The sequence below is a fragment of the Arabidopsis lyrata genome, assembly GCF_000004255.2.
Source record: "Arabidopsis lyrata subsp. lyrata unplaced genomic scaffold ARALYscaffold_3, whole genome shotgun sequence".
Taxonomy (NCBI): domain Eukaryota; kingdom Viridiplantae; phylum Streptophyta; class Magnoliopsida; order Brassicales; family Brassicaceae; genus Arabidopsis; species Arabidopsis lyrata.
The window spans coordinates 20,377,058-20,397,219 of NW_003302553.1; the positions used below are offsets into that span (position 1 = coordinate 20,377,058).

The 20,162-nt window shown below is 34.2% G+C and overlaps 5 protein-coding genes across 6 annotated transcripts; 4 read left to right on the forward strand and 1 right to left on the reverse strand.

Moving 5' to 3' along the window:
• Window positions 1-808: 808 nt before the first annotated feature.
• LOC9319990 (F-box only protein 8) lies at window positions 809-2,494 on the forward strand. The gene has a single exon (XM_002883877.2). The coding sequence runs from the start codon at window positions 949-951 to the stop codon at window positions 2,233-2,235; it is 1,287 nt and encodes a 428-aa protein (XP_002883923.2). The 5' UTR covers window positions 809-948; the 3' UTR covers window positions 2,236-2,494.
• Window positions 2,495-7,183: 4,689 nt separating this feature from the next.
• On the forward strand, window positions 7,184-8,335 carry LOC9319991 (putative F-box/kelch-repeat protein At3g46050). The gene has a single exon (XM_002883878.2). It carries the CDS (start codon window positions 7,218-7,220, stop codon window positions 8,250-8,252), a length of 1,035 nt encoding a protein of 344 aa, XP_002883924.1. The 5' UTR covers window positions 7,184-7,217; the 3' UTR covers window positions 8,253-8,335.
• Window positions 8,336-9,269: 934 nt separating this feature from the next.
• On the reverse strand, window positions 9,270-12,922 carry LOC9319992. Its single transcript, XM_021032535.1, has 9 exons — window positions 12,523-12,922; window positions 12,149-12,349; window positions 11,873-11,970; window positions 11,303-11,372; window positions 11,041-11,229; window positions 10,692-10,948; window positions 10,265-10,355; window positions 9,928-10,138; window positions 9,270-9,678 (listed from the first exon to the last, which is right to left on the reverse strand). The coding sequence occupies exons 1-9, from the start codon at window positions 12,709-12,711 to the stop codon at window positions 9,461-9,463; spliced, it is 1,524 nt and encodes a 507-aa protein (XP_020888194.1). The 5' UTR covers window positions 12,712-12,922; the 3' UTR covers window positions 9,270-9,460.
• A 1,348-nt stretch (window positions 12,923-14,270) lies between these two features.
• On the forward strand, window positions 14,271-14,602 carry LOC110230147 (malate dehydrogenase, chloroplastic; the record flags this gene model as incomplete). The annotated part of the gene is given in 3 exon segments (XM_021032147.1): window positions 14,271-14,353; window positions 14,355-14,489; window positions 14,578-14,602. Coding segments are annotated over 3 exon segments (243 nt in total), but the record flags the coding sequence as incomplete, so codon positions are not given.
• Window positions 14,603-18,568: 3,966 nt separating this feature from the next.
• Window positions 18,569-19,856, forward strand: LOC9322052 (WPP domain-containing protein 1). 2 transcript variants are annotated; one of them, XM_021030444.1, is made up of 2 exons: window positions 18,569-19,000; window positions 19,143-19,856. In XM_021030444.1, exon 2 carries the CDS (start codon window positions 19,337-19,339, stop codon window positions 19,682-19,684), a length of 348 nt encoding a protein of 115 aa, XP_020886103.1. In that variant the 5' UTR covers window positions 18,569-19,000; window positions 19,143-19,336; the 3' UTR covers window positions 19,685-19,856. The 2 variants fall into 2 exon arrangements, with proteins under 2 accessions (XP_020886103.1, XP_002883925.2); XM_002883879.2 differs by having other exon boundaries at window positions 18,577-19,000; window positions 19,363-19,856.
• The last annotated feature ends 306 nt before the right edge of the window (window positions 19,857-20,162 follow it).

Here is a 20,162-nt window from a genome sequence, read left to right on the forward strand (position 1 = left end):
TCGTGAGCCTTACATGTTGATGTATTGGGATGTCAAAAACGGAGTTTGTTTGAATGAAAAATGGAAATTCAAAGTAGCTAGCTAGGTTTTCGCGACTGTCAATACCCTCTAGTTCTTTTGTTGCCACATACCTTTGATATTAGGTAGATCTTGTAGATGAGATGAAGGAGTTGAAGCAGCATGATGTGGTCACTTGATTGGGTGGTGCTTTAGTTTTACAAAAAAAATAAAAAAAAAAATACAAAACTGTCAAATTGAGTATGAGAGAATTTTAGATGATATTACTAAGCTCTAAGACCATATATTTATTAAGGAACTGTATAACGATTTGTAATTATCAACAAAGGAAAATATACTTATTATTCCTAATAAAACAGCTAGAGACAAAAGAAGAAAAAAGACGAAACGGTAGTAAACGACGCCTTTTTTTTTGATAAACCCTATCGGCTATCCGGTCGGCCCCGGTAGGAACGCACCAAGGTGCTACATAGTGGACTGGTCCACCGTGTTAACGGTTAGGTCCTTACGGGCTACCACTCTGCCTATCCCGAGTTTGGAATGCCTTCCGACTAAGTGCCAGGGGGTAGTCAGGCCGCCTGCATTTCTAGCTACCAGGTAAACCAATTGGGCCAAGGCTCAACTGACAGACTTCCCAAACAAATGTGTTTTTGTTTCCAGGGAGAATCGAACTCAGGTTTGGGAGTTTCACCCTTTCCCAAAGCTTCCTCTGCCACTAGACCACGGATGCTTGGGCAAACGACGCCTTATTGCCGAGGAAAAGAAGAAGAAGAAGAAAAATCAAGAGTCGTCATAACTCTTGAACCCCTAAATCGTGACTTCTCCCTCAAGGAAACTTTTTAATGGTGTTTTGCTATTAAAAAAGAGGAAAATTGATGAAAATTTGGTGTGGTTTTCTTGTAGGATATTAGTTTGTGTGTTGGACGCAATATGGGTTTGTCTTTTATTCTTGCACTCAATGTACAACAGGAGAGAATGACGAGGATGAGAAGAAAAAGAAGAAGACGACATCACAGAGAGATTCATGTGGATGTCGAGGATTTAAAAACTTGGGTCGCACCAGAGATTCCTCTGGATCTCCTGATCGAGATTCTGACGAGATTGCCTGCGAAATCTGTGTTGAGATTCAAGTGTGTCTCAAACTTTTGGTCATCTCTTTTCTCCTCGAGATATTTTCGCAATCGTTTCCTTATGGTCTCATCTCAACGTCATTCTCGTCTTTACATGTCTTTTATGGACCTTTACAACGATTCTAAGTCTATGCTTCTATCATCCGCTCCAATAAGCAGCACATTTCCATCCTCCTTAGTATTCGACCAAGATCTTACCATCCGCAAGATGGGAGGGTTCATATTGCGCGTTCTCCGTGGCTTCATCTGCTTCACAGTTGACTCTAAGCCGCATATCTATAACCCCACCACCAGACAACTTGTAATCTTACCTGCCATGGAAGAATCTGTTATCATAGCTGAAGAAGAAGAAGATAATTATGAAATATTCTTCTTTATGGGCCACGACCATGTTAAAGATCAGCTCAAACTACTTTGCACAATTACGACAATGTCAAACGATATGCAAAAGATAGAATCAGAGCTTTGGGTCTTTGTACTAGAAGCTGGCGGTTCGTGGAAAAGGGTTGCAAAGGAGTTTCCTCCTCATCTTCCTAGTCCATATGAACTGAATATGAATGGAGTTTTATATTACTTGGCTTGGACTGATATGCATACTTGTGTGCTTGTGAGTTTCGACTTCAGGTCGGAAGAATTCAATATGATTCAAGTACCTCGCAAGGCCGGTGATAAGATCCTACCTAGACTTAAGAAGTGGTTGACTCAAATAGATTATGCTGGAAAAGTAGCTGTGTTTGACATGACTTATCTCAAAGTGAGGGGTACGGTGGATCTATGGGTAGTGCAAGATTGGAGGAATAAGGAATGGTTGAGGAAGACTCTGGTTTTGCAGCCTTCTCAGCTTCATCCAATCTTTGACAATCATAGATTACTAGCAAAAGGAACTCTAAAAGGCAAGGTTATCTTGGTACCGCGATATTTGGTTTCTCCCTTTTACTTTCTTTGTTACGATCTGCAACTCAATGATTTGAAAAAGGTTGAAATCAAAGGAATACCTGATCGCTGGTTTAGTAAGCCTAACACGGACATATATTGTGACATTGAGTTTATGAATCCGAGTGAGAGCATCGAGTACCTTGAAACTTGAAATCGTTTCTACTTCTTGTATCATTCAAAGTATTCTCGTTTCTACTCTTTTTGTTGGTTTAGGGAATACTATTATCGTTTTTTTTTTTTTATAATTTAAACTTATTCAGCTCAGGTGTTTCTTGTTTGGTCTTTTGTGGTTATTATTGGCTAGAGATTGGTTTTTCGTAGTTATTACTGGCAGAGAATATGTACACACCAATATTGAATCATTTTGCAGCTATGATCTGAATCAAGTATTAGAGTGACCGTTGATGGGAGGATACCATTTTTCTGGCTTTGTTTAATTGGCCATGTTGTTGTGCTGCTAAGTTTCTGTAAACTATTCTTTCTTTGGATCAGTGATTGGTTGTGAAAACTGAAAAATATCAGCTTATATCGAGAAGAAACAGGGTCTTGATAACGGTTGTTCTTGGGTTTTCCTTAGAGAACAAGTTCGAAGATGCCGTAGAAATGAACTCGAGGTTCAGCCCGATAATACTACTTTGAAGATAATGTTTGAGAAAGGGCAGCCTTTAAATAAATTTCAAGGAATGGATTGAGTGGTGTAGAAAGTATGGTTTCTGTAAGAATATGGGTTCATTGAAGAAATCATTTCAGATTGTGGAGCTAATGAAGCAAACTACCATGTTGCAGGATCTTGGCACATATATAACATGTAGATGAATGTGTTGCGTGCAATGCGGGAAGTGTCAGGGAAGCTCTTGAATCAATAGATGATATGGATTTGAAGTTGCTGCCCGATGTGGTCACGTACAATACATTGATTGATGGGTGTTGCGAACAAGGACTCATGATATATCTTTCAAGTGGCCTTGTAAGGAAGAAGTTGCCAGAAAATCAGGGTATTTTTTTCGACAAGGGCGGACAAGAACATTTGTCATGTATTAAGATTTAGACTGATATTGAATGGTAGGGGCTGCGCGAACGCAAACCCCCTCTGCCACAAATAATGACGTAGGCTCTTCCTCAAGGGAAGACCTTAAGCATAGCACCCCAACGGTATGTGCAATGCGGTCACTAGCCTAGGCCACTCGTCTTATTGATCGCGAGTCGACCCCGTCCAGGTAAGTGATTTGCTCGAGCCGTCCATTTCTTTATATATACTCCTGTTTCCCCAGTCATTGCTTTGGGTATAAGCGATGTGGGACTTTTTAATATGAACACATCGTGCTGGTTTCTTTCAACGGCATGAGTTTTTGTGTTTATTATTCACATGGGCTGGATGCTCTAGGCCCAATCAAGTGCTTGAAACGACGGTATAACGTTTTTTACAAACAGAAAAACATTGCGAGGAAACTGTAAAAACAGTTTTTATAAGACGTAGACGTACTGAATCTTCAATGAGGGACACACACAGCTATTGAGCTATAGAATAATGTGTATTTGGGATAGGAGATAGGTTTTATCAGGATTTAGGCTAATAACAAAATGACCATGCTTAATAAACATTTTTTTGATTAGAAGAGAATAATATCATGAAATTGTTTGTGATTTTATAGATCCAGAAGCAACTACATATGCTTACTAGTCACTAAATTAAAAATAGATAAAGAACTGATCTCCTTTAACTTAATTGCTGGTTTGTTTTAAATTAAGAAACTATTTATTTATGTGACTGAAAGTATTCTACATAAGTGTACAATAAAAGTTTGACTATATGTATATATTTTATCATTCAGCTAAATGTATGACCATTTATTTTAAATAATTTGAATATAATTGTTTGCTTATGTTTCTGGATATTATTTCTTGAATTCAATGTTTATGTATTGAATTGCATCTCATTGGTTCTATGTAATTTCTTTGTAAACTCTTTTAAATTAATATAATAAGTGAGAGGTTTAAAAGAAACTCTTTGATTCATCGATTTCTTTGCGTCAAATTTAGTTAATTGGTTCTTTTTTTTTTGATAAATTGTATTTTAGCAAAAAAAATATCACACAAATCCTTTAACAATATCAAAGCAACATTACACAAATCCCTTCTTCTTTTACCCCTTGCCTAAAAAGTCAAGTGGGATATTCTTTCTTCTTCTTGCCGTCATACTCTTTCTTCTTCTTGCCGCCATACTTCTTCTTGTTTGATCCTTCTGTTAGATAGTTGAGCCCTAGAAAACAGCAACAAGCAACTACTATCAGTCTTGCAATCATAAAAACTAACCCACTATGCGCTAAGCCACATATGCCTTGGTACCACAATGAAGAGACCCACAATTTCTATAGGTAAAAATCAACAAACAAAATTACATTAAAATTTCTGGAAATTGTACTTGATAAATTAATAATCAGTATAAATTATTAATTTTGTTTTGTTTCAAGTGGAGTCAGTGTAATATATACATAATTCGATAAGATAATAGTTAAATATTCCATCGAGATTTTACTGTACGATTTTCAGAATGTAAATAATGTAATCTTCAACAAAACTAAAGTAAACTGAAACACAAAGAAAACTTTGATGATATTTTGATTGAACAAACTGAATTATCGAATTGATTCAAGAATTTAAAATCTAAACCTAGAACTATAATAAGGATTTCATTAATTCCGAATAAAAAACAGACTGTAGTAAAACCTTTTTAAAATAATACTCACTAAATTAATAACCTCTATAAATTAACAAATTATTCTGGTCTCTAGTTGGGACCAGTGTAAAAAATAACTCAAAGCGATAAATTAATAAGATCATAACTTTTTTTAAAATCTATGTAAACATATGGTCCCATCAATACCATAAATTAATAATTGTATAAACTTATCAATATATATATATATATATATATATATATATGTAAAATATTTAGTAAAATATGAATATTATATTGTTTGTTTTTTCTTAAATTTGTATTAATTCTTGGTAGAGTTCAATTCTAATATTTTTACTACATCTTAAAAAGTTTTGTGCTATTTTCTAAGCTTAGTAATTTATTTTATACTTGTAATTTGTTTCGAAATATATTGATTATAAAAAAAATTGCTTTTCATATAATGTTTTTAAGGAAATTAGAAAATTAGTAAAATCTTTTTATAAATTAATAATTATTAATTTATCGATAATTTAATACTTCTTTAAATTAATAAAATTTCTCGGTCCCGACATTATTAATTTATAGAGGTTTTACTGTATATTAAAGAAACAAAAACAACAAATCCACCAAACTAAAACCAGGATTTAGTTGATGAAACGATCGTGCCTTGGTAATGTCCATGTACTTTTGATGATTAGTTTTTGTGAAGGATCATGTGTAGAATAAATAAACCAATAACTAATCATCAAAACTAAACACAAATGAATTCTTCGTTTTCTTCTTCTTGAATCACCATTAGGGAAGTTGAACTTCACTATAACTTTGTCTTCCCACATGAATACTTTGTTTTCTTCTTCTTCCCCTTACCTGAAAAGTCCAGTGGGATTTGCTATTTTTTGTTTCCGCCATATTTCTTCTTGTTTGATCATTTTGTTAGATAGTTTAGCCCTACAAAAGAGCAACAATCATCTACTATTAGTCCTTCAAAATTCACTCGAATATATTGAAAGTTTACTAGAAATATGAAGTAAAATCAAAACTAGATAACAGCCCGCACTATGTGCGGGATAAACTGATTTAAGTAAAACTATTATGATTAAAATTATTATCTGGAATCCAAGATCCCTTTGTGTAAAACGAAACATGTAATAATTTTTTTTTATTTTTTTTTAATTCAAATTTGGGACTATTTCGTATAAGAATACCTTTCACCCGTGAAATATTTAAACCTGAAATAAAGTTTCAACGCGATAAAGAAAGTATTGACGAAGATTTATATAAATGTATATATAAAAAATATAAATATAAAGATTTATTAATATAAGATAAACAAAAAGTGTACGTTTTTTAATTATTAAAAAATAAATCATTAATATAAATAAACAAAGCTCTCATGATTTCTTATTAAATATAGATATGAAGATGTGGAAGCCCCCTTGGCTCATTGGTTGACTAAGGGTTGATTAATGCTTCTACACCAAGAGGTCTGGGGTTCGAGTCTCAGGTATTGCGATTTATTAATAAATTTGCAGATTAATGGAGGCAAGTGTGCAAGAGATCTCCAGCGATGTACAATTATAGCCGTTCGCCAGGATTCTACGCAGAGAAGGAAGTATCGCCAGGTCGTGGATCATTGAAGGTATTCATCAAGATTACAAAGAAAGGAAGTGTAGTCTGTCGTGGATCTAGTAAGGGTCGGAAGGAATTGTCAGTTGTAGAATCGTCTATGTAACAGTTCTCATAATTTGCAATTAATAATAAATTTAGACGACAAAAAACAAAAAAGATATGAAGATTAGTTGTCTAATTATTTGTTTTTAGTTATAATTTCGTTTTTTATTTGTGTGATATATATATGTATTAAGACTAATGGCAAAATCAGTAAATAGTCTAATAAAATTTGGGTAATAATTTAAATAGGTGGAAAATCACTCTGAAAGCGACATGTTAGCATGACAGTTTAGTTAATAACACGTCAAAGTAAGGTTTATTTTTTAGAGTGCTTCACTATCAATATATAAGAGATTTCTCGGCATCTGATATTCGGTTCGGTTCTGTCATATTTGTCGAAAATTCAGCCAAATTTTATTCAAATTTAACCATATTTAAAATTTATTCCAATATTTCAGGTATTGATAATCGAACCGAACCGAACCCGAACAAAAACTTTAAAATATTTGAATGGGGCTTCTAAATGCTTCTATAGTTCTATCTAAAATACATCGTACCAAACGAGTCTTATCTAAAACCGAACCGAATATCGTATAGGTAGCCACTTAACGATATTCTCGAAACTATTTCCATAAAAAATCTAAAAGGTCAAAGAAAGTTTCCTAAAATTTATTTTATGCTTCCGAAATTTAGTCGAAGTGTGAATTCATCGTTAATTAAATTGAAGGGAAAAGAAAGCACAGAAACCCTAAAACTCTTAAACCTGGCAGAAACAGAACACAATGACGACAACTCTTCCGACATCGTTTTCTTCGTTACCGGAAGACATCATTCTCAGTTGCTTGGCTCGTGTCTCAAAATTCTATCGTCCGACTCTATCCTTAGTCTCCAAGTATTTCCGATCTCTCGTAGCTTCTCCTGATCTTGAGGCCACACGTTCCCGCAACGGGATAACAGAAGATTATCTCTGCGTCTGCTTAAACGTGGGGTCTAAGCCTCGCTGGTTCACACTTGCACCATTCCCACAACAACAGAAACTCAAACCAATCCCTCCTTATTATAAACATCCCAAATCCTCCACCGTTGTTTCAATCGGTTCAGAGATTTACATAATCGGAGGCTCCCTTCATCAAAAGAAAGGCAACAGAGTGTTGGTTCTTGATTGTCGATCTCATCTATGGCGTAGACTACCAAACATGCGTCTAGCTAGAGAAACTCCAGCCGCTGATGTAATCGATGGTAAGATCTACGTGAATGGAGGCTCTACGTCGTACAAAATCGAGAATTGGGGAGAGGTTTATGATCTAAAGACCCAAACTTGGGAGCCATTATTGTTTACAACACTTGATCTCACCACTCATAAGAGTGTGGTTCCAGGTAAATTGGTAATGGGTGGAAAAGTTTATTCTATGAATGATGATTTGAAGATTAGCTTGGAGAAGAATGTTTGCTTGGTAGAGATAGAGAACATGATGTGCCAAATATCGATTTCGAAGGGGATGTTAGTTTGGTATAATCCAGAGGAGAATTTGGGGTGGAGTAGGGTTGAGGGACTTGAAGGAGTACCTCGTGATCCATATTTTCCTGGTTATCTAACTTCGGTGGCAAGTTACGACCGAGGAAGGAGAGTAACGGTTTGGTGGAAGTTGATAGTGAGTCGTTGTTGGCCTGATTGGATGGAAAGTAAAACAGAGATTTGGTGTGCAGAGATTTCGTTTGAGAGACGAGATTTAGGAAAGCTTTGGGGTTTTGTTGAATGGTCTAAGAATGTGTTTATTTTCGACGGAGGCGTCTCTTCTGATTTCTTTTTGCATTAGGCTATTGTGACATACTGATCATTGTATTGTAGTTTTGATATACAGTAAAACCTCTATAAATTAATAATGTTGGGACCATGATATTTTATTAATTTATAGTGATATTAATTTATCTATAAATTAATACGTATTAATTTATAGCGTAAATTAATATTTATTAATGTATAGAAAATTTTGTTTCACTTGTGAAAACTTTTTTTTAAAAAAATACGAGTTAAAGCAATGTGATCTAAATAAATTAATGTTTTGGATTTTATAAATTTTATAGTTTTAGCCTAAAACACTTAATATTTCAAAGAAAAAATAATTTATTTTGACAATGAATAACATCGATTATAGAATTCACATATACAAACGATATACATAAATTAAAATTCACAAATAGTGACATCCATTGTTGTATTTTAAAAACCTATACGACTATTAAAATAAAAATTATGCATATTCAAAATTTGAAAACTTACAAATGGTTTTGGCTATTTTTATGAAAACACTAAAAATATTATATATATATATATATATATATATATATATATATATATATATTAGTGTGTGCAAATTTACATGATTATTAATTTATAATATTATTGGGACTATATTTTTACATTGGAATTTCAAAAAAATTTTATTATCTTATTATCTTATCAAATTTGTTTAATTTTTATACTGGCCCGACTCGGGACCGGCCAAATTTATTAATTTATCGTGGTTATTAATTTATCGAGTACTAATTTATAAAGGTTTGACTGTATTTTTAGAATTTGAAGGGATTTTTTTTTTCTTAATATTTTGAGCATTTTAAGAGATAATAAACCAAATTACATTGGTGATTTAATGTGATTTCTTAAACCAAATAACAGCGATATCACACTTAACGAGTACGCAGATCTCTACGCCAACAAATATTGAATGCTACGTTTACAGTTCAATAACACATCTAAACCACCTTCCAAGTAAAAAATTTGGAAGCAACAATATATTTCTAACAAAAGTTCGATGAAATTACTAATCTCTTCCCTGCTTTCAATCTTTGGTTTCTAGATTTAATAAAACTTTCAAGATCCAGACAACAGAGAAGCAGAGCACAAGTGTGAAAAACTTACCATAAGAGCATCTAGCGAAAGAGATATATCTACAATTACAAAGAAAACTAAATCGAATCCTGAGTCATGTAAACCACAAATAAGACCAATCTGACTCTTATTATATCAGGCAGAGGGCATTGAGGTAGATATCACGACATAAGACAGGTACTGAAGTCCTTCCTGGATCTTTGTGATAGCTGTGGTTTGGTCAGAGCGAAGACTATCGTTGAAGGTGCTTGCTTTTTCCTGCATGGTTGATGTTTTCAGAAGATCATCTTTGGAATCAGCAGCAGCAACTCCTTTAATCGCAGCTGAGTATGTTTCAGATACATCTGATATACCTGCAATGTGGAAAAGGGTATTTGGAAACTGTCACTTTTCTTCTAGTGTTCCGAGTTTCACAAATCACAAGCATATCTATCTTTTTTTTTTTTAACTGGGTTATAGTAGAAGAAATGTTGCTTCTATCTTCTACTCTTACAAATGAAATGGCATACTATCCAATAAGATGATTCTAGCAACCCAGGATACTCGGTAAGAAATGCGAAAGAGGTTATAAGTCGAAGTAAGTTGAATAATTGTGGACCAACCTGTTATAAAACTGTTGGAAACTGCTTCAACATATCCAGTCATCGATTCTGCCTTGCCTTTAATCAGCTTAGCTTTCTCAGTAGGATCCTCTGGCCACTCGATTTTCAATGCCTCGGTGTCTTCATCCTGAACTTTGTTGGCATGAGATATCATGGACTTACTGAGAATAAGCAGATGAGTGACTGCAAAACAGCACATCTCTGAAAGTCTCTGCAGAACGAGATTTTATCTTTTTAGTTAATTGAGTCATATTTCAGCCAAAAAAAGGAAAAATACTGATGGGGGTAGAAAATTCTTCAATATTTAAAATAAATAAGAAGGGACCAAGCTTCGTACATGAACTCCTTCTGAGTGAAGAGATTCAAGCCTGCCACCGGTCCGCTGGATCATATCGTTTACGTTTAGTCCCGCTAAAGCATTTGTGAACCTGATAAACATAAGTGACGAGCAAATAAAAAAGCAGGTCAAAGAAATATATTCCATACACATTTATCTTCTTATCTTAACATGAAAACTTTCATGATGCAAGGAAATCATAGAAAGTACTTCTACAAAGGTCCAAGTTTCTAATTTTCACCTTCTCTCTTATGATATAGAGTATTGCATTTGTTTATTGATATGAAGGGATAATAACAGATTCCTATAACATTGCTGGGGGCTGAAGGGACGTATTGTGGTGATTTTTAGGAGAAAATACAGACAACGGAGACTGATGGAAAAACAATGTAGAATCTGAGAGGAAAAGGGGGACAGTCATAATTACCCCGCAGCCATATCAGCAGCTTTGCTGACACTCGAGTTATGCAGATTCTTCATGTCATCATCATTGCCTTCAGTTTTGATATCTATTTTCTTCCCTTTGTCAGACTCTGCTTTACTTCCGCTCATTTCGTCAGCGAAGCTAAACAGTTGCTGGATTTGTTTGAGCTTCCCGTCATACAAGGATTTTTGATCTGGTGACAATTTCCCCTTTTTCCTGTTGAACAACAGAGTATAGTGGCTTGCCAATGCTTCCAATTCCTGTAAACACCATGCATTGAGAAACTGAGGAAAGACAAACTCGATTTTTCAAGAATGAATGTACAGGTGGTTTTCAGCAATAAGTAGGTCACCTCAAGCTGCTCAGGACCACCATAAATGTAAAAACATCGATCAAATGTCACTTCCTCAAGTACTTGATCCTTAAAGTCTACCCTATCCTTCTCAGCTCCAATACCAGTCTCTGTAATCAGTAAATCCATGGTTTCCTTGCCCACAAATTCAAGTACTTGCATTCCTTTAGCAGTTAATGCTTTTCCTGTCTGAAGATCAGAAGTATGGGCTAAATGAAATGTTAAGCTAGGAAAGACAGAAGACGACACAAACAGCACAAACCTCCAGTAGGGAAGGTGCACCAGATCCAGCTTCCCTAGGAGAAGAACCTTGCTCGACACTGTTTTCAAGCCTACAGAAAAAATAGTGGAGCATCAATAACTTGATCTTCTTCGTAGGGGAACAGGTCTGTACTCATGAAACAGACGACTTCTGGATTCAATAAGCCAGTCTCACCAGTCATCGGCAAACATTGTATTCAGGAAATGACACATAGCTTGCCCAACATTTTATTATTAATGAAACAAAAATAAGCAACCTAATTTACCAAAAGAAGAATCTATTAAAGTAAATTAACTTGAGTATTAAATGCTCAGAGCCTCAGACTCTTGTTATGTGCAGAAACGGAATGCTAAACAAATGAAGTAATTAATTTTAATGCAGACTTTCCATAAGACAATTCATGGAGCATTGATAAATCTTTGTAAACATTTAAACTGAAGGATTACTTTCCTTCTTGTCAGGATATATAAACTCAGTGGCCTAAACCATTTTCGTTCACAAAGTTTGTACTTTGTCCACAGTTAAGATCAAAGCTTTCAGTAAAACAGAGACAAATTAAAAGAAACATACTTTTGCACCAAACTTGTGCCCCCTTTTAACGCATTTCCAAATGCCTGCCAAGCTCCAGAAGTGAAACTCTCAACTGAATCATCGAAAACCTTCAAACCCTGGAAGATGAAACATCGAGATACTATATTAATTCTAACATATGAGCAAGTGAAGAAACAATGACTTGAGCCAACTGACAAACCAGCAGAAAAATCATATGGAGTAACAAAGTTCAATGCAGGAAAGAGGATTATCACATTTCCAACATTATCACCATGAGCATGAACAATGACTTGCCTGGCTAAGAAGCGACTCTTCACTTGCCCCCTCCAATCTCGCAAGAGCTGACTTCTTTAACTTTGCATTCTCATCATCACTATCCTGCTCTGTATCAGCTTCTTCAGTTTTCTCTTCTTCCTTAGCAGAAGATTCAGAGTCTTCATCCACTTCTCCCATATCTGCAATACTTTTCGCCGCTTTCTCCGCCACCGCTGCAGCCTACAGTAGTAGGAAAAATCAAGGATCATTACTCACAAATTAGTAAAGAGTTTAGATCAAAGAAGTTCCTTCAACAAACCATAAAACCTCTATCATTTGGTACCATAAGTTTCGGATCCAATATCAAAAACACAAATTGATAAAATTAGGTCAAAATTGGAGTGAGAACATACATTACGAGAAATCTCTTCCGCAGCTTTTTGAAGATCGGAAAGTACAGAGAAGCCAGAGAAACCCCAACCCCAACCACCGGTACTCTTCGGCGGCGCATCGGTATCGGCCACTGTCAATTTCTCAATCTCAGGCTCTTCTCCCTTAACCGGGGATGATTTCTCCTCGTGCATTTGCTTGTCTTCCTCCATCGTCGATAGCGATCTGGAGATCAAATTAGGGTTTCACCAAAATCGGATTTACCAGAAATGAGATTAGGATTGTGTGAAGATTTGTCGAAGGAATGAAAATGGGATTAAGAATTTCGAATCGAAAACTGTAATTCAGTTAGCTGTGAAACTCAAAAGACTTGACCGGAAAATCATGCTTATGCTTCGTCGTGCAGCAAAAGCATCTTCAACTATACGCCGTCGTTTTTAATATTACAGTCTAACTTATCTCAATCTTTTTCCAATGGCCCCAATGGCCCAATGGCCCAATGGCCAATGGCTTTGCTAAACTAAATAATGATCTCTCTTCATATGTTTTTTTCTTTAATACAAAATATGAATTTTCTTTATCCATAACATGAACGACACTAAGAAGTGTATTATTTGTTCACTTTGTTGAACAAATGTGGCAAGTGGCGGAGGTAGTGTTATACCATAGGGGTCAATTGACACCCATGGATTTTTAAAACTTAGTTTAATTTGATTAATCATTTATAAATTGACTCCATTACAAAATATAAGAGAAAACCACTAAATATTATATATCAAAAAGAATTATTATAATTAAACTCATTACAAATAAATTTTAAATATATATATATATATATATATATATATATCCATTAAAATGAGTTCAACCTAAATATCACTATTCTTTCGCTACTTATGATTTTTTTTTTCTTTTCCTCTATTTCAATTAACATTATCCATTGAAAATCATATTGGAAATAAAATTTTAAGTTAAAATTTATATATTTTTTAGTTTGACATGAAACGTCTTGATGATTTTGTTCATATATTACAAAGACAAATATGTCTCATTTTTTTATTTATCGACTTTTAAAATTATTTTTTATGTTTTAATTTGCAATTGCAACAGTTAAAAGAAATTTCTTTACTATGAATATTTTGAAAACGACTTTGTATCGTTGATACAATTTCAAATAACTTTCTAGTTTTTGAATGAAAAATACGTAACAATGTGACAAACAAAAAAATAATAAAACATTTACAAGATATAAATAATTTTATGATAGATTTCTAAAAATTATATTTTATTATATTTTATTTTTTTAATAAAATTATATATTTTCTATATTAAAAAAAAATTGACCCCTATAAACAATTTTTTTGGCTCCGTCACATCAACGAAGTTCATTTTTCAACATCGGGAGCAGAATTTATGTGCAAATCTACTAGCCAAAATGGCAAATATTTGTAGTAATCAATATTTTATGTATAATTAATGTCCTACTTTCGTACAACTCTTATATCGATGATGCTGATTATAGTGATTAATAAATTTATTGAAAGAAACAAAAAAATTATTTGTACATTCACCAGATTCACTCATTATTTAGTTATACTAAAAATGATAATTTGCTTTGTTAAAGAAGTTGAGAAATTTTATTTTTCTTCCAGAATCATTAAACATTGAAATGAGCACTTCTGTGAAAATCTAACATGTGACTCTGAACTAAAACAGACGGACAAAAAAAAAACTATTAAGAGGTTCATGATAAATCCAAACTACTCAACTCCATGGTGCTCTGGAGGGAAAGGAAGATGTCTATGAGTTTGCTTTTGTGGCGTATGCAGTCACTGAGCTCCCTTACTTTGCCTCACTGCAGACTAGGAAAAAAAAGAATGAATGAAGAGATCGAGTCAGACCTCCACGGACTCACCAAATATGAGGAGAAAGCATTGGAGACTATCAAGCCCAAACTGAAAGCTGACATCGAAAATCCCAAATTAAACTTGTATCATTTTGTTTTTGGATTTCCATAAATATAAATATGGCTGGTATGCTTTACTAGATTAATTTAGTTTATTATTTTAAATTTTTAGAATCTATTTATGGATAGAAGGTTAGCTTGGTTTACTCCATCCATTGATGTCTAGTATGCTTTACTAGATAATGATCCTTTTATATTACAAAAGATCGAGGCATCACCTTATATACACCGCTTCATGAAACATCAAATTTTAGAAAAATAGACATGGCCATGGAGTTAATGCCATCGTTAATGTTTTAACTAAATACATGAGGACTTAGACTATTCTATCTTACAATAGAGAACAATCAAGTCGAGATCTCACTAGAGCTATGTGGATGTCGGATTCTAACACTCAAATATTTATATTATTTATGGGCTAAAACTCTTAAGGTCAAAAGTACAAGACAAATACGTATAACAAAAAGTATGAAGATGTGAGTAGAAACGTAAACATAAAGTAGTATTGTATTAGTAATGTATGAAAATTTAGGTATATGGGGTCTTATATTTATACACAATGATTTACACTTATGATTTACACTTAAATGACTAATAAATGTAATAATTCTCCTTCAATGTGTTTGTTTTGATTTTGTCTTCAATGTTGTAACGTTCTTGTTTAAATTCCTTCGGACCTTTCTTTGGCTTTTAATATGCTTGGTCCACCCTCTGAATTCGAAATCCCTCTCAGTTTCACCTCTCTTATGCGAGTTCTTCCGTTTGTCGTAACGAATATTATGACTTCAGCTCGGATACTCAGTTGTGAGCCCCCTCATGATGATTTGGTGATACGTGGATATCTGCTTTTGGATCCTGAACTGAGAGCAAGCTAGTCAATTTTGATCACAATTTGATTCATCTTTGCGTCAGAGAAAATAAATTTCTCAATAATAACTGTAAACCATTTATATTTTTTTTTTAAAATAACTCCTTATGTATGAATTTTCATAATTCGACATATTCGCTATGAGGTAAGTTAATTTTCGTTGAAAAAGATTTTACTAACTTATCAGAAAATTTTGTGAGGGTGATTTGATTATGATATTATTGCGGTTAATGCAGTGTTATGAGTTAATACATTCATTCGCTATGAGGTTTTGTTTTAAATTTAAAACCTACTAGCTTAAAACCCGCGCTACGGGGTATTTTTCTTAAATTGTGTTTGAAACTATTTTTATATCTAAAAAAAGCACAAACTTATGAAATAGACCTTCTCTTTTAATGATTATTTTCTTTTCATATAACCTTGTTTAGAATTGGGATGTATAGTTGACCAAATTTTGAAGGTTTTTCTTCAGGCGGTAGTAGTGATTCTAATATGTAATAAACTATACATCCCTTGAATTCTGAATGTGTAGGGACTGAAACCAAACATGATCCACTTTGGCTCCAATAGAAGTGAAAGCTAACACCAACTTGTTAACTTTTATAGTCTCTTTAAAGACTGGTGATTCCAATAACTCTGCTACAAGTTCTGGGGGATTTCTTACGGCCGATAAAGTTACTCTTCCATTTTGGCAGCATAGGCCTGGGCATTTGGGTACCCGTTCGGGTTCGGTTCTTTTTTTTCGGATATCGGGTCTATTCGGGTAGGGGGTCAAGACCCATTCGGGTATTCTAAAAATTTGGTTCGGGTTCGGTTCGGGTTCGGGTCGGTTCGGGTATTTTAATAAAAAAAAGCAAAATACTCGAAAATAACCAAAAATACCCGAAATATTTTCGGGTTCGGGTCGGGTTCGGGTTTTTAACTCATATATACCCAAATCTAACCGAAATACTCGATTTATCGAAAATACAATGGTTACTCTTTACCCAAATATAACCAAAAATATCTAAAATACCTAATATATTCGGATTTATGATTGTAATTTTAGGTATTTCGGGTATTATAAATATAAATATAACTAATATTTATAGGTGTATATTTGTATTCGGGTACATTCGGGTACATTCGGGTATTGGATTCGGTTCGGGTTCGGTTCGGGTTTTTTTCGGGTAGGAGGTTAGGACCCATTCGGGTATTTTTAAAAATCGGGTTCGGGTTCGGTTCGGGTATTGTTCGGGTTTTTCGGTTCGGGTATTCGGTTCCGGGTATTTTGCCCAGGCCTATGGCAGCATATTGAAAACAATGGTTTTCCTTCTTTAGTTTTCTCATTGTTTTCTTTTTCCCAAACCAAGAGTTTGACATGAAGGACCTTCAAGAAGATTGATTGTATCTGAAACTTATAAAAACAAATTAGAAAATTTTGGCTTTGTAAGATATTTGTATAGCTTTTTAATATATACCTTTGTAAGACAAATATACAATCATGATACACATGCAAGCATGCGAACTTCTCTATTTACCGTAACACTCCCTAGCAACAACTTAATGCAAAACTAAACACTTAGGTTGTACTCTCACTCACAATATCAATGTTTAGTCATTACCAGATAATAATGCTGAAAACGAAGTGGATATTCACAGTAAATTTAATGCAACCGGTTAGGATCCTACTTATGAAACGAGAATGGACCTAAAGTAATAGATAAGGAACATATGTCAATCAACTCATTTGTTAATTGATTTAAAGTTTAAAGCTCTTAAAACTTACACAAATACATTTAGTACGGGCATAAGATGAACTGTACAACGACAACGGTAGTGTTGTTACGTATAACTTTTTTGTATTTGTCATATTTTTAAGAGTTGGATTTGAAATCCAAATTCCAACAATTAATAGGCTACAAGTGGCAGAGACATTCTAAACGCTTTAGAGTTTCTAAAAGTCTCTCGAATCTCTTTGTACTGATAAGCATTATCTTAAGTAATTAGGTTCATGATCTGAGACAAGGACAACTGAATTGTGGGTCTAAATTAGTTAGATTCTCAAGTTCTCACCGTCGACTCTTAACCGTATAAGTAATTTATTTCCACTTCAGCTGCAGATCATGAACCGTATCAGTTTCTCAAACAATTATCAAAGCTGAAATATATTTCCACAGAAATTAAAGTATATTAGTTTCAGCCATAGCTTTTTATCAAGACGATAGAGTTCTAATATCATTCACCGATTCAACACCACTTCAAATTTCTATCGTTCAAAAATCAAAACCTTGTCAATCTCGAGCTTATTGGAGAAGAGAAGCTTCACTGTTAGAGAAAAAGTCTCGAATCGAATTGGGCTCCAATCAAGAGATGAGCGATGTAACGTATTCGGAGACACAAAGGAATGAGAAACTCGGTCAAATCAAGTTCTTGGATGGGTAAAAAAGTAATCAGAATGTTATGTTCAGTCACGGAACCGATCAGTGAACACTCAGACGGATTCACCCTATATCGCTCATGAATTTGAAAGAGATAAAGAAAGAAGATAAAACCAGAGACGACACGAACAATTAACAAGTTCCCCTAAGCGATCCACTATCTCAACGAAATTAATGACCGGAGTTTTCTGTACAAGGTTCGGAGCTAACGCTCTCTCAGAAGAAGATGAAACGAAGCAAGAGCAATTGTAAAAAAAACATCTCACGATCCTCTCTCTAATTTATCTAACCTTCTTAATCATGTCTTACTTAACTAATCCATCGTAACAGCCTACACATGAACCAATTACTAAGCCCAACTTATCCCAAACCTAGAACTAACCCCACACACAATATGGATGATGTATAAAAAATTAAAGCTGAATCATATTAATGAAATGTTTTTATTGGAAGATAAAATGGCTGATGTGTCACTTCCAGAACATTCCAAAAACCTGAGGTGTCAGCACTGGAGAGAAACTTAGTATTTTTATTGTATTGATCACTTGGAATATGAAATTCATGTTGTTTTAAAAATTTTATTTTTTTTCATACAAAATTAACATATTGTCTTCTCTCTTTCTTGTGATTTTGTCATCTCCCTTTGAAATAAATCCAGATTCAAATTGCGAGTTGTCATATTTCTTTGCAAATCTTTGATTTTCCCCTTCTCTATATTTTCTCCTTTAACACAAAAAATCTAATTATATAATTCAAATTGGAATAATACCACAATGAGACACTTTATTCAACTTATTTCCACAATGAGGCACTTTGAAAGTTGAGAGCACTTTGGATAAGTTATTTGACCCATTTGCCCTCTAACTACATCTCGCTTTGGTTACAATATCTTTTCTCTCTCATTCTCATATCCATTCTCTCTTTCTCTCTCTCTCGGCAAAGAAGAAAGCCAAGTCCAGCTTCTTTCTTCCTTCTTCAACAAATCATCAGCTTTCTAAAGAAAGAGAGATTGAACATTCAGATGAGGCTATTTAATTTTTCCGGTTAATCGGATCTCCCGATTTCTCCGTGTCTGTTTTGAGCTAACTTCAAGGAGACTTTTTTCAGACCACCAACTGGAGCATCTGTCCGATCTGGCTGGTTTAGTTACCTGATTCGTTGAATCGGCTTTCTGTAAACTCGGGTCTCTCTTGGATGAGTTTAGTGGGAAAAGAGAGAGGATCTTTTGGAATAAAAGAACTGCCATGGTAATATCATCACAGCCTCTTCGTTTTTTCCCCATTGCTTATTGTTTTTGCTCTTAAATGTCTTATCTTTCGATTTTATCAAATTAAAGGATTGATTTTTAGACAATTGTTTTGTTTTATTTGGTTTGGTGCTCGTTAATAGAAAGATCGATTCTTGGATAATCAAAGATTATTTGGTTTGGTGCTCGTTAGACAAATCTTTTACAATAATCAAAGATTAGAAGGTTTCGCCAAAGTGTCCAGAATTAAACGCAATCCACTTCAATCCAAATCCCATACTTGAAAAAGTTTAAACACACAAAGAAATTCAATTCACGTTCTGGGTTTCTTTAAACTATGGCGGCTAATTGGACAAGGGTTAGTTTCTTCTTAGCTTTGGTAATGACGGTGGCGATTCTTTCCCCTGCTGTCGTCTCCGGTAGAAATGCTTTTTCCGATTTTAAATCAATCGAAGACGAAGCATACGCCGTCGCTTCTGCCGCCGTGATTAGTGACGAAGACGGGATCGAAATTCTTAAAACTTATTCTAAAGAGATTAGTAAAGGTATGCTTGAATTTGTGAAAGCTAAGACTAATGTGGCTTCTCCTCCACCAAAGGATGGTGATGGAATTGAATTAGCTGCAGATTCGAAGCTTGATTCAAGTGAAGATTTTAAAGAAGATGATTGCAAATCCAAAGCTTGACGAGGCTTGAACATGGTGTTGTTCTCTTATAATAGATTCGTATGAGATTATCTTTGTAGTGTGACTTGTTGATTTTTCATTTCTTAGTAATATGAATTTGTGTTTGCTTTGGTAATTGTGCTCATTTATGCTATATCTTGAGATGTTTGGTAATTAAAATCAAACTTGGACTTCTATTTAGTGTTATATATTTAAAAAAGTTAAATATCGGTTTGGGTTTAGTAGGTAGGGGTAGGGTTTAGTGTTATATATTTAAAAGGAGTTAAAATATCGGTTCAAGTGTTTTTCATGTTTAAAGAAAAATGGACGGTCTAAGTGTTTGTCATGTTTGTCATGTTTCACCATTACTCCACATGGTCAAGTCTAAGTGGACAAGTTAACATGGACCCAAACTATCATTAACTACTTGGGTTTTGAGTGTTGATATTTGAAAGCAATGTCTACATTGTTATTGGGGTTTGGAGACCTATAGGATTAT

Bases quoted from the DNA above. Each gene is read 5' to 3' on its own strand.
- LOC9319990 (XM_002883877.2), top strand. From the start codon at position 949: ATGGGTTTGTCTTTTATTCTTGCACTCAATGTACAACAGGAGAGAATG.
- LOC9319991 (XM_002883878.2), top strand. From the start codon at position 7,218: ATGACGACAACTCTTCCGACATCGTTTTCTTCGTTACCGGAAGACATC.
- LOC9319992 (XM_021032535.1), bottom strand. From the start codon at position 12,711: ATGGAGGAAGACAAGCAAATGCACGAGGAGAAATCATCCCCGGTTAAG. The intron at 12,350-12,522 runs GTATGTTCTCAC...CTACTACTGTAG, and splicing joins CGGAAGAGATTTCTCGTAAT to GCTGCAGCGGTGGCGGAGAA. The intron at 9,679-9,927 runs GTTGGTCCACAA...TCCACATTGCAG, and splicing joins TTCCAACAGTTTTATAACAG to GTATATCAGATGTATCTGAA.
- LOC9322052 (XM_002883879.2), top strand. From the start codon at position 18,948: ATGAGTTTAGTGGGAAAAGAGAGAGGATCTTTTGGAATAAAAGAACTG. The intron at 19,001-19,362 runs GTAATATCATCA...GACAAGGGTTAG, and splicing joins GGAATAAAAGAACTGCCATG to TTTCTTCTTAGCTTTGGTAA.